This window comes from Rutidosis leptorrhynchoides, chromosome 6 (assembly GCF_046630445.1).
Source record: "Rutidosis leptorrhynchoides isolate AG116_Rl617_1_P2 chromosome 6, CSIRO_AGI_Rlap_v1, whole genome shotgun sequence".
NCBI lineage: Eukaryota > Viridiplantae > Streptophyta > Magnoliopsida > Asterales > Asteraceae > Rutidosis > Rutidosis leptorrhynchoides.
The window spans coordinates 401,862,130-401,875,080 of NC_092338.1; the positions used below are offsets into that span (position 1 = coordinate 401,862,130).

Here is a 12,951-nt window from a genome sequence, read left to right on the forward strand (position 1 = left end):
GAACATAATGCATCTTGTTACATCTTGACTAGACTTGAGCTAATTACATTTTCATACAAATAATGATACATAAAATCAATGGGAGAGCAACTCTTTAATTGGGACTTTAATGAGCATTATTAGTATGTTTAAATGACACTATGCATTAGGATAAAGAGATATGACACTTGAGTGTTTTAGTCTAAATCAAGCTTAAAGTGTCATTAAGATGTCATTAGGTGTGATTAGTAAAAATTAACATCTTTTGGTTCAAAACTCTTTTGAGATCAAAAAGGGCAACAATTAAAAGTGTGTTTAAAAAGGTTTCATAAATTATAGATGCCTCAAAGTGGTTTATCTTAAAGTGGATGAATTTGGTAACAGAGAAAACTGCGGTCTGGCTGCGATCGTCCGTGAAGTCAGCCGTAGATTTACAGTTTTAGAAAATCTTGAACTCGTTGACAACAATCGTCGATTTATTGGCGACTTGACTGACTCTTAGAGCCAAAATTAAATTCCAGGCAGGAATTAAAACCCATGAAAATTTGATTCTACCATTTTCATGGCGTCTAATTATTTTTATTTTTTTAAAACATTTTCCTACTTAAAGGCCGGAGGTCCTCTCGGAAGCAATCTCTTTATCCGTCGAATAGAGAGAGGGATGACTTTCTCTACTTTTGAGAGTGTTTCACTCTGGGTGAAGAAATGACTTGTCTTTATTCTCGGATAGGGGAAGGATTGTCTACATCTCACCTCCCCCATACACCACTCATGTGGTATTGGGTTTTGTTGTTGTTGTTGATACAGGATACACACGGTTGGTTTCACGGTCGACCGTAGTACAGCCGTGTAGCATTTTTACCAAGGTAATTGATTATGTGTTGGTCTTTTGCTAGAGATAGTTTAGGCTTATGAACTCATGTCGTCCTACATACGATTAACTACTAGGTTCTTGTGTGTCATCATCAAAACAAAGTGATTAACCTTTGAATATTATGATTTGAATCTTAACCAAAAGTTCTCTTGAGCAAACACACAAACTAAATTACACGATGCATGGTTCCCTGTCACCTAAGACATTTTCGACTGTTACCAAATAATTTAACTAGATTAAAGACTTAAATAAACAATTATGTCAGTGTTCATTGCACACAATTCAACCCTATATCGTATAAATCATTCAAATTCAATTTACTCTCGTGGTTCGGTTTAGCAAAAAATTAATTAAGACATATCAATTGTAAATCATTGTGTTAAATTAACAAGAGTTCTCTCAATTAAACAAACAAATCAATCAAAAGAATACAAATGATTAACATCAATAAGAATGGATCTTTTATTCAAGCTTTCAAATATCATACATAAGAACTATTAATCAATAAAAATACATCCAACACCAAAGTTATTAGTGTAGATGAACATTAAAAGCCTAGCGAACAATCATAATGGTAAAATAAATCACAATCAAATAACTAGAGAAATTCATTGTTTTTGACAAAAGAATGAACCTAATCAGATGATTTATCTTCAATGAAGAATGGATTGATGCGCGTTCCCGGAATGATTAAGTTGATTGAATGAAGTTTGAGTTCTCCTAATAATCACCAGAAATCACCTATATTGCCCCCAAAGACGGCCAAAAAAGTGAGTTGTTTCCTTCATAAAATTATGTTTCAGTAAAAACTACTCGTCAAGCTCCTATGACGCGATCGCGAGCCACTTTGCTCTCCAGGCCTCGCGATCGCGAGCCTAAAAAATATCATACATCGCATTCGATTTAGCTTAATTACGCGAATAGAAAACATGCTCGATCACCACCTCGCGAACGCGAGCTTTCCTGTACAAAAGACCTCGCGAATGTGAGGCATCAAAATCTCATTCTGGCCTGCTTATTTTCTAACTTTAACCCTTGGTACCCGCCTAGAACCCAAATATATAATCTTCCTAACACTTGGGCTTCAAATCACATGAAATCAACATAAGTACCCCATAAATCACTCTAGATATCAAATCCTCAATTTTCATAAGTCTTTAATAAACACGCAAATCTAGGATAAGACCGATATTGCGAATAACATGTATATGTTTGAGCAATATCATATATAAAAAGCATTTGAACTCGAATCCGGCCAGAGATTTCACCTTCCAATCAATCTCGGGCAGAGGATAGTTATCCTTTAGATATCCTTTATTGATGTCTATAAAGTCTACACACATTCTTCATGAATTATTTGGCTTCTTTAGCATAACTGGATTCGCCACCCATGTTTGATACTTTACCTCCCTTAAGATTCCAGCTTTTACCAACTTCGGTACTTTTTTACGCTGAATTTGCTCCTATCTGGGGCCATGTCCTTGCGCTTTTGGAAAACTTGTGGTATATTCATACTGACATTTAGTTTGTGTTCTGTTATTGTTCGCGACACTCCTGTCATATCCAATTCTTGCCATATAAAGACATCTATGTTAGAAGCCAAAATGTTGTAGAGCTTTTCTTTAGTTTTCTTTGTGAGTATATTTCCAATAATGATCTTTTGATCTGGAAATGGTGGATTTGAGAATACAGAGCATCGTCATGTATGATCGCTGCAACCGTTGTGCAATTTGTTTGTTTGTAGTCAATTGCTTTTCGTTGTTTTGTGTATGACGTTTCGATTCCTACCGGTGTGGAAAATATCATCATTGCATGTACGGTTGATGTTACAACTTCAAATTTCATTAATGTAGAAGGTCTCAATATTATATAATATTGTGAATTTGCTTTTACGACCAATAACTTCATATTTGTTGTTCTTTGGTATGTCGCTTTTCTTAAACAACCTCTAAAGTAACACTTCCTTCCGGCCATGATGGCTCACTTGTAAAACTAGCTAATGGTATTAGAGATTTGTTTATCATATTCCGTGCTCGTTCTGGAAATTGTACGAAACAGTCTTTGCATATTATTTCTGCTCCTGCTCCTGTGTCAGTATAGATGTCAGCTACACTGCAATTTGCTATAGGTAACCATGTAACTTTTTCAATAGTAAAACCAAACCTCCATGTCCAATCCAAGTCGACCATGTGTCACTCGAACCTAACTCCAACACACTCTCAATTGATATATATATATATATATATATATATATATATATATATATATATATATATATATATATATATATATATATATATATATATATATATATATATATATATAAGGAGTATTAAATGCAATTGTTAGTATTTACAGAAAATTTTCAACTTAATTAAATGCGCTTTAACGTTTGTCATAATAACACAAGTGTTTTAAACCTCTAAAAATGATTCCAACAATGGACTATTATCAGTCACAAAAGATAAGTATACTCAGAGGGGTGGTTGTGCCACCTGAGTTTTAAAACGTAATTATCTTTCTTTTACACTAACTGAACTTTTTTTCACATTGTAAACCCTATCATGAAGATTAAAGGGTTTAATTTTACATTTTGATGGTCTTGTTTCTAGCTTAAAGAGTTCAAATTTCACCACTGACTATCGTAATACTAAATATATAAAATAATTTTTACATGTATGCCTTACCTTTTTTTCCTAAACATCTAGCCATAGATAATAAATCAATAGGAGTTAATATCATTCTAATTGCCATTACAAAAGTGATAGAAATTTTCGGCATTAAAATATATTTTTGGGTGTCAAAAGAAAGGGCGCCGACAACTTCTTTTTGATTTCCAGCTGCATCGTAATCCCTAGCAAGAGGAAAAGAACTAGGGTTGGCTTGGCTAGATCAAGCAAAGGCACAAGTCTTATTCTACCAACAAAATATATGTTTTCTTTCTCTATATATAGATAAAATTATTGTCATGATTTTGATATGTGAACTAATGAAGCGTCTAACTGGATTTCATAAGTAGCGAATACAAGGTCAGTCTTTTAATACGCAAACTTCAGTCTTTATTCGAGGAGGATGCGTCATTGCCTTCTATAACCAACTCATTGATCTCGGTAGCTACTATGAGTCATATATGTGGGTCCCACTGCCAAAAACAATGGAAACGCCATCCCTCTTTTTCTTTATTTCGCATCCATGTCGCCATGCATAAACACGAAATTAAATTGATAAAATAAGTAGTACTTTCGTCTAAAAGTTGAAAAGCCTGATGTGTTGGAGTTGAAGTAGGATTAAACAAAACAAATAAATGAAAAGGCTGGTGAAACAAAAAAAAAAAAAAAAAGGAATTGTGGCATGTTTTTATACGTGAGACAATATGTCACCACGTGACAACTTGGATCGAGCATAAATTTGTTTTTGGAAACATGAATGTCACCGGTGACATTAATCTCACCAAACGTGAGAGTGAGAATCATTCACAGCCATGGATTTATTTGTATCCACGAATTGTTTTAGGGAAGTATACTACAATTAGGACTCCTATACAATTGATTTTCTAGTTCTAGAATATACTAGTTTGCTCCCTAAGCTATTGTTTTCCCCTATAAATAATCTCATATGTAACCTGTAAATTGTACCTACAAATTTCAATAACAAGAATACTCTTTGGTTGGTCGTGGATTAAACCAATAGAAATATTGGATATAACCACATTATATTCTTGTGTTTATTTACGTTCTTGCGATGTATTTTCTTTGTTCACTTGAATTATTTGTTTATTGTTCGTGGGTTGATAACTCGGGGTTATCAAGTTCTTGTTGGGGCTCACTAAAATTCCTAACATGATGTATGATACTAACATTTTAAAGTGTATATATGATCATATGATAAAGTGGCCTTGCTATCAACAACATCTATCATTTTTAAGGTAGTAATGAATTTATCATGTTATGGTGTAGGTAAATGAGAAGAATGAAAACCCAAGTTGGAAAGCCATGGACTATTGTGGACCTGACCCTGATCATTTCAACCAACCAAATCAACATAGTTCCAACTCAGAAAACCTTTTTGGGCCACTTCATAAAGGCATAGTCTACCTCAACAAGCCCAAACAGATAATTGCAGAAACTCTACAAAGATCAAAACTAATCATCTCATTTCCTTCTAATCCAATCAAACATAGCACAAATCACAAAACTCCATCTATGGTTATCAAATGTGATGCGGTAGTGATCGGGTCGGGCTCGGGTGGAGGTGTGGTTGCTGGAGTTTTAGCAAAATCGGGCTATAAAGTTCTTGTACTTGAAAAAGGGAACTACTATGCAAGGAAAAATCTAACTCTTCTTGAAGGTCAATCGATGGAACAAATGTACCTGGGACAAGGCTTGTTAGCTACTAGTTATATGGAAGCCGTGATACTTGCAGGGTCTACGATAGGTGGCGGGTCAGCTATTAACTGGTCCGCCTCAATCAAGACCCCACAACATGTACTAAGCGAATGGTCGAAAAAGTATGAACTAAAATTGTTTGAGAGTCAATTATATCAAGAAGCTATGGAAGTTGTGTGTGAAAAAATGGGAGTTCAATGTGAAGTACAAGATGAAGGATTTAATAATATGATATTAAGAAAAGGGTGTAAAGAATTAGGATATGAAGTTAAAAATATCCCAAGAAATTCATCTTCAGATCATTATTGTGGGTGGTGTTGTCTTGGGTGTAAAGATGGAAGAAAAAAGGGTACTAATGAGACATGGTTAGTTGATTTAGTCGAATCCGGTAATGGTGTGATCTTACCTGAATGTGAGGCTATTGAAGTTGTGCATGATCGAAAAAAGGGTAAAGATCGTAGCACGGCTAAAGGGGTTGTATTCGAGTTTAAAAACCAAGATGGTGAAAAAGATTTTTGTTTGGTTGAGTCAAAAGTGACTATTGTAGCTTGTGGTGCTATGTGTACTCCTTTACTTCTTAAAAAAAGTGGTTTGAAGAATCCAAATATTGGTAAAAACTTGCATATTCATCCTGTGGTGATGGGTTGGGGCCATTTTCCGGCAAAAAGTTGGCCGGACGTCGAGAAAAAAAGCTACCAAGGAGGAATAATGACTGCAATGTCTAGTGTAGTTGAAGATTTTAACGAGTCCGGTTATGGTGTGATTATACAGACACCAGCGTTACACCCTGGCATGTTTTCGACAGTAATGCCATGGGTTTCAGCGATAGATTTCAAAAACCGGATGACTAAATTCTCAAGGACAGCGCACGTTTTTGCGTTGGCTAGAGACAAGGGGTCGGGTGAAATAAGGCCAAAAACGTCGATTAGTTACAATATGGATAAACTTGACGAAAAAAATTTAAATAAAGGATTAGAGAAATGTTTAAGAATACTTGCAGCGGCAGGAGCAGAAGAGATTGGAACACATAGTAATAAAGGAAGGACATTAAATGTGAAGAATGCGAGTTTCGATGAGTTCGAGTGTTTTGTGAAAGAAGAAAGCTCGAAAGGGTTAAGCGACTTGTCGACATTGATATGTTCGGCTCATCAAATGGGTAGTTGTCGAATGGGTGTTGAAATGGGCGGGTCAGCTGTGAACCCGAATGGGGAAACGTGGGAAGTTGAAGGACTATTTGTTGCTGATACGAGTGTTTTTCCGACCGCTTTGGGTGTGAATCCGATGGTTACTGTGCAATCTATTGCTTATTGTACTGCTCAGGCTGTTCTTGAATCTCTTGGTAGAATGGAGGAAGCTGCATAGGATGAGTCTAGTTTTAACAATTTATTTTGATTGTTTACTAAGAACTGTAATGTTATTTGATTGGATAAAATAATGCATTTATACATTGAATAATTGTTAATTAACCAAAGTTTAACATTATCAGTATGTACTCATATAAGTCCAAAGATAGTTTATACATTTCTATTCATGAAAATTTATAACACAACAATTAGCCGTGTGACTAATAGCTAATCATCATAGCAGTAAATAATCGGCCCAAATCTCAAGATCCATGCCTGACATATACTCGTTAGGACCAGTCCAAGATATATAACTCATTCAACAATATAGCCCAATATAGGCCCAAAAAATGCTTTTCTATCAACGGGTCCATTAATTCTGTTATTTTTTAGGATTTTTTTAACGACAACCTAAGTATTGTCGTTAAGGAGCATTAATGCATTGTAAAAAACGGTTAACGCTGACTTTTACATGGTGGTTATTAAAAGGTACAAGTGTTTTTTGCAACTTAATGACAATTTTTAGGGTCATCGTTAGCAAAATCCTTTATTTTGGAAACTGGTTGTTTTGCCCTTTCTAAGGTGTTTGTAACGTTTTACATTTTTAGAAAGTTATAATTTTACGCCAACTATCCGCAAGACAAAACGCAAGATGCAAGGACCATCTCGCATCTTACATATTGCATGATACCGAGCTCGCTGGTTCAATCTCGTAACTTTCGTCTGCTACTCGGTAACAACAATATGCAAGATGACACGTGGGTGTAGCATGTTGCGTCTTTGGATAGTAGGGACAAAATAGTTTTTTTAACAGCAAACGCACACACACACTCTCTTTTTATTTATGACGGGATTCAAACTTACAACCTTAAAATTTAAAATTGATAAGTTTTTTTGATACCACTATGCCATAAGTTCTTTGGTGTAAGGACAAAATAGTTAGTTATTAAAAAAGGACAAAGATGATATACACTACAAAAAAATGACAAAATGATTATATTTCCTATATTTTAATTAACTACTATAAACCTGATGAAAGACTAGTAGGAGACAATTGGAAAGCGTAACAATATAAATGAAGATGGTTAATAAAAGTACTTTTTAATGGAAGGAAGACTTGAATGCGTGACTTTATGCTTTATGCTTGTTGTACCTACGCTATTACTTTATAAGGTGCCTTTCAGGCCTTCACTAGGTTATAAGCAACAAGATAACTTGTAAACCTAGATTTAACCAAGATTTAAAAAACATTGTTTTATTTTTTAAAACCAATCGTACAAAAGTTATGTACAAATAATTATATCAAATCAAGGGTAGCTTATAACAAGGGTAACGCACCTTAACCTTTCCCACCAATTAGTGCCAAAGAACTCCCCTTCTTCAAACCTCCTATATTTTCTCTTAACCCTTTTACAAATTCAATCAAGCTATTACATTTCCAACCCCTCTATGTAACATTTTTTTTTTTTTACCAATACATGTTACAAAATCAAGAAAGATAGGTTATCCATTCTAAACACGAGTAGCGGTGACAAAGAAAAATAACAATACCGGGCTCAAACGAGTCTGGTCAGCATTTACAAATACTCCCCTCGTTTTCCCAATGCCAAAACCGCCGGTACTAGGCCGACAACGACGCACCAACCCCTTCGTTTGGTGCTTCGCTATCTTGTGCTCACTCATTGCCACCACCGTCATTATCGCCGGAATTGTCGTGTTTTCTGGATACCTCGTGATCCGGCCTAAAATGCCAACCCTGTCCGTCCGTGCGGCTCGTCTAGATAGAGTTTTGTACAACCAAGCCGGTGTTCTCGCGGTAAAACTAACAATTGTGATTCGTGCCGAAAACCATAACCTAAAAGCACATGCTAGCTTTTACAATACAAAGTTATTGCTCGGTTATCAAGGAGTAAGGATAGCACAATTAGTAGCGAATCCTTTCGATGTAGGAAAAAACAAGACCGTTGAATTGAATTATGTGATCGAGTCATCGCCTATACCGTTGCCACCCGAAGAACAATATTTGACACAACAAGCATTGAGTAGAACTAAGTTGATGTTGTTCAATTTGAAAGGGAGTTCAAGAACAATGTGGAGAGTTGGTCCTTTAGGATCTGTTAAGTTCTCACTGAATATGTATTGTAACCTTAAGTTGCCTATAAATGGCAGCGTAGTGAATTCTCATTGTAGCACAAAATCACAATGATAGTTTTCTTTTTTCTTTTTTTCTCAAAATGATCATGTGGAGTTTTTTTCCAATTTTATTTTATTTTAATTTTGTATTTATCAAATTTGATTTGTTCTTATTTTAATGTGCTAATGATCATATTTCATTAGGCACAAATGATCACATCTAGGAGTATGCAAAGTTAAACTTGGTGTCCCAAAGGAGTATGATCGACCCAATATTGCAATATACTATCTTGAACCGGTATGCATGACCCGATATTTCAAAAGAAAAAAATGAAATATAGACGAACCCAACAGGTATAAATTCAAATTAAATTAATTTTATGTTGTCGCCCAATAACGTGATTGGCCCAGCCCAAGATGAGTTATTAGGTACAACCTATAGACGTAGTGTGTCAAAATGAGGTATAAAATGTCATAATGGGCCATATGGTGTTGGAAATAAAATGGGTCTATTATGACCCGAGGGAGGTTCATTCGAAAACAATCTCTCATTCCGTCGAATAGAGAGAGGGGTGACTTTCTCTACTTTGAGAGTGCTTTCACTCTGGGTGGAGAAATGACTTATCTTTATTCTCGGATAGGGGAATGATTGTCTACATCTCTGATACGACTTGATTCGAGACAGTCAATCTCCTTGAGAAATTAGAGAGAAGAATAGAATTTCATTGATTAAAATTGATTGAATGCCCTCCATTACACAGATACACTAAGTACTTATACCTCAAGCTCTACTAATCTAGCCGTTAATCACTAACCACTAAACTAATCTGATTATGACGTGTGTACAAGGGACTAACAGAATCTAACTAAGTTTCACTACTCTTTGTCCTGTCTTCTTCGTTAGTTGATAATCACTGAATCATTTGAATGGGTTAGTTGATCTTCTGGGTCTTCCTGTGTTGACTGCAGAGTTGACCAGGATTGACTTTCTTTCAAGTGTATCATTACCACTCTCTTCCAAAATAACCATGCCCTCATGGTTGATATTATCTTGCATTTGAACAACATCTAATTTATTCACCCAAATTGTTTCTTTAACGGATTGCAATTTCCACTTAGTCCACACTTCATTACTAAGAACTTCATGGATAAGTACCTCTCTTAAAACCCTTATCTTTTCACGCCTTTCCTGAAAAATAGTATGAAGAGCAGCTGCTACCGTTGCAGAATCATGAAGTGGTTTTCTGCCATACATTGCCTCAAAAGAACTAAACCCTGTAGCTGCAGTATTTTGTGTGTTTAATCCCTCCAATTGCACACCTTTGGACAATATATCTACCACCACCCCTATGGCATTATAACCACAAGGCAATCCAACCTGTCCCTTTTGTCTTCGTGAATTAACTTACGCATTGACCTCATAGTTGATTTCAGTATTCACACTTTGACTAATATGCTCACTGTAATCTTCAACACTATCATTGCATTGCCCATTTGAAGAAACCATGTCCTCATGGTTCTTAATTTCCCGAATTTGATTAAAATCGCCAACATCCAACTCTACAGCTTCTTCATATGGATATAATTCCCACTTATCTAATATTTGAAATAGCCGTACTTCATTCCAGAAGATCTCTACATTCTCTGACCCATGTTGAGGGGTCAAAATGGGTCGGATGCAGTTTTCTACTTTTGACGAAAGCTGACAAAATACCTTCATTAACTCCAGTTTATTAACGTCATTTCCCATCTGCTTTTCTACAGTCGTAGTCAAAAGGCTTTTTCTACAAGAGCTAAACATCACATGAGACTTAAATGCCATTTCAAAAAACAAGTTCGCAATTGTTGCCAATTTGTTTCAAGCAACTTCAACCACACCATAGAAACAATCTTGTTTAGACTTCCACTTGGGCCACAAGTGCATCATCTCTTTCCTTTTAAATTGATACTTGAAATTTCGTACTAATTGAAATTGAAGATGAACAAGTATGTCATACAAATGAAAGCTCATAGCTTCTGCTATGAGGTACAGACCCCAAACATAATAGTCGGTTCTTTGCAATCCTAATTCCTTAATCAGTTTATCCAAAGGCTGTTTAATAGTTGCAATCCTTCTTGACCCATAATGTTGACTTGCACTGAAATTCTGGATAATGTTCACTTCATTATCTTCATTTGTTTGCTTATCAGTAACTACAATTTCCTTATTAATTTCCTCTTCTACCAAATCCCGTGTAGACTCAATCTTCCTGTGAATTTTTGTCCTTTTCCTCTTCCCCATAAACATGTGATCTGTGTGCATCAGTCATCACCCTTGAAATGATACTGTTGGCACGTTTATTACCAGAGATAGCAAAGCTCTTATATGCATTTGGTAAAGACAAATTGCACTTTTGTTTACTGTACCACCCATTATTGCCACATTTAGCATTGAATGTATCTTCATATGAAGAAAGACCAAATTGTACCTTGAGAGAAGATAGTGATTCCACCAAAGTGTTGGCATTCTTATCTTCCTGTGAAACTTTAAGACCAGACACATGTGCCCCTTCTGCACCATTCCCCACCAAATCACTTTGATGTGTAGTATTCCCACAAAGAATACTACTTTTTTCTTGTAGTTTATCTTCCTTTAGGTTGGCCAATCCAATTTTCTGAGTCAATGAAGAGGGTGACTTTGATTTCACTGGTCTTTTTGTTATCATTTCCACTGGATCCGCATATAAAGAATGACCAAATTGTTTTCTAAGATCTCTTACAAAATCTGCCCAAGAATGTAGTTGATTCGTCATGTTCATCCATTCAAACCAACTGCTTGCCATGCCATCCAAATGTGTTGATGCTATCATTAACTTCCTGTTTTTTGAAATGTTATGAAACTGAAAAAACTTTTCTACTTTGTATAACCACTCAGCAGTATCACCTCCACCAAATCTTGGAGAATCCACGGTCAAGTTCGTCGTTTGATACAGCTGATCAATTACTGGATGTACATGTTGATGATTTTGTTGATTTTGGAATGGCTGATTAGGTTGAAATTGTGGTGTATTGTTTTGTGTATTGTGTGAAGTAATCGAAACTAATGCATTTTGTAATGGCTGTAATGCCTTGATGAGCTTTTCGTTCATCTTTTGTAGCAATTCAGCTTGTGCATTAGATGATTCCTCCATTGTTGATCTTGAAAGATAACAATGAAAGCACCAAAATAATACGACTTGATTCGAGACAGTCAATCTCCTTGAGAAATTAGAGAGAAGAATAGAATTTCATTGATTAAAATTGATTGAATGCCCTCCATTACACAGATACACTAAGTACTTATACCTCAAGCTCTACTAATCTAGCCGTTAATCGCTAACCACTAAACTAATCTGATTATGACATGTGTACAAGGGACTAACATAATATAACTAACTTTCACTACTCTTTGTCCTGTCCTCTTCGTTAGTTGATAATCACTGAATCATTTGAATGGGTTAGTTGATCTTCTGGGTCTTCCTGTGTTGACTGCAGAGTTGACCAGGATTTAATTTCTTTCAAGTGTATCAATCTCACCTTCCCATACACCACTTATATGATATTGGATTTTGTTGTTGTTGTTGTTGTTGTTGTATGACCCGAAATCGATACGTGGGTCATAAAGGGTTACTAAATGACACAAGTAGGAAATTTGGGTAATACGATAAGATCGGATCATGTTACGTTTGAATGCAACGCCTTATAACAATATTTTTTGGTAAAGCATGTACCCGGTAAAATTTATAATTAGAAATGTATGAAATCAATTGTCCAATATCGCATAAACACTTTCCTATTAAATTGTTCAAAATTTATATTTAGGATTCTCAAATTATTTGTCATCTTTCATAAACAAAATAATAATAATAAGAAGAAAGTAAACTAAACACATTTGGTGTTGGATGTGAAGGATATCAAAACAAAAGGAGAAAAAACGAGTTTTAGCAGCAAGAGGCGCGCCGCGGTCATGGATTAACGCACCGCGGTCAACAGCACAAACAAGAGGATCGATTCGAGAAGCTTCTGTCCAGCATTTACACTACATGGCGCGGCGCGATCCAATATAGGCGCGGCGCGGCTCGGCCTGACGGGGAGTTTCCATATTGACGTTTTTTCTTGTTCTCCAAGGTGTTTCCTTATTGTTTTTGGCCTATATAAGCATCCTATTGTAACCTTTATGTATACACACGAATTATATCAATAAAATCTCCTTAGTTGG

The 12,951-nt window shown here is 35.7% G+C and overlaps 2 protein-coding genes across 2 annotated transcripts; both read left to right on the plus strand.

The window, feature by feature from the left end:
• The first annotated feature begins 4,845 nt into the window (after positions 1-4,845).
• On the plus strand, positions 4,846-6,600 carry LOC139855057 (long-chain-alcohol oxidase FAO4A). Its single transcript, XM_071844314.1, has one exon. The coding sequence runs from the start codon at positions 4,846-4,848 to the stop codon at positions 6,598-6,600; it is 1,755 nt and encodes a 584-aa protein (XP_071700415.1).
• Positions 6,601-8,184: 1,584 nt separating this feature from the next.
• On the plus strand, positions 8,185-8,787 carry LOC139855058 (uncharacterized). Its single transcript, XM_071844315.1, has one exon. The coding sequence runs from the start codon at positions 8,185-8,187 to the stop codon at positions 8,785-8,787; it is 603 nt and encodes a 200-aa protein (XP_071700416.1).
• Positions 8,788-12,951: the final 4,164 nt, after the last annotated feature.

Coding starts and splice junctions, on each gene's coding strand:
- LOC139855057 (XM_071844314.1), top strand. CDS start 4,846: ATGGACTATTGTGGACCTGACCCTGATCATTTCAACCAACCAAATCAA.
- LOC139855058 (XM_071844315.1), top strand. CDS start 8,185: ATGCCAAAACCGCCGGTACTAGGCCGACAACGACGCACCAACCCCTTC.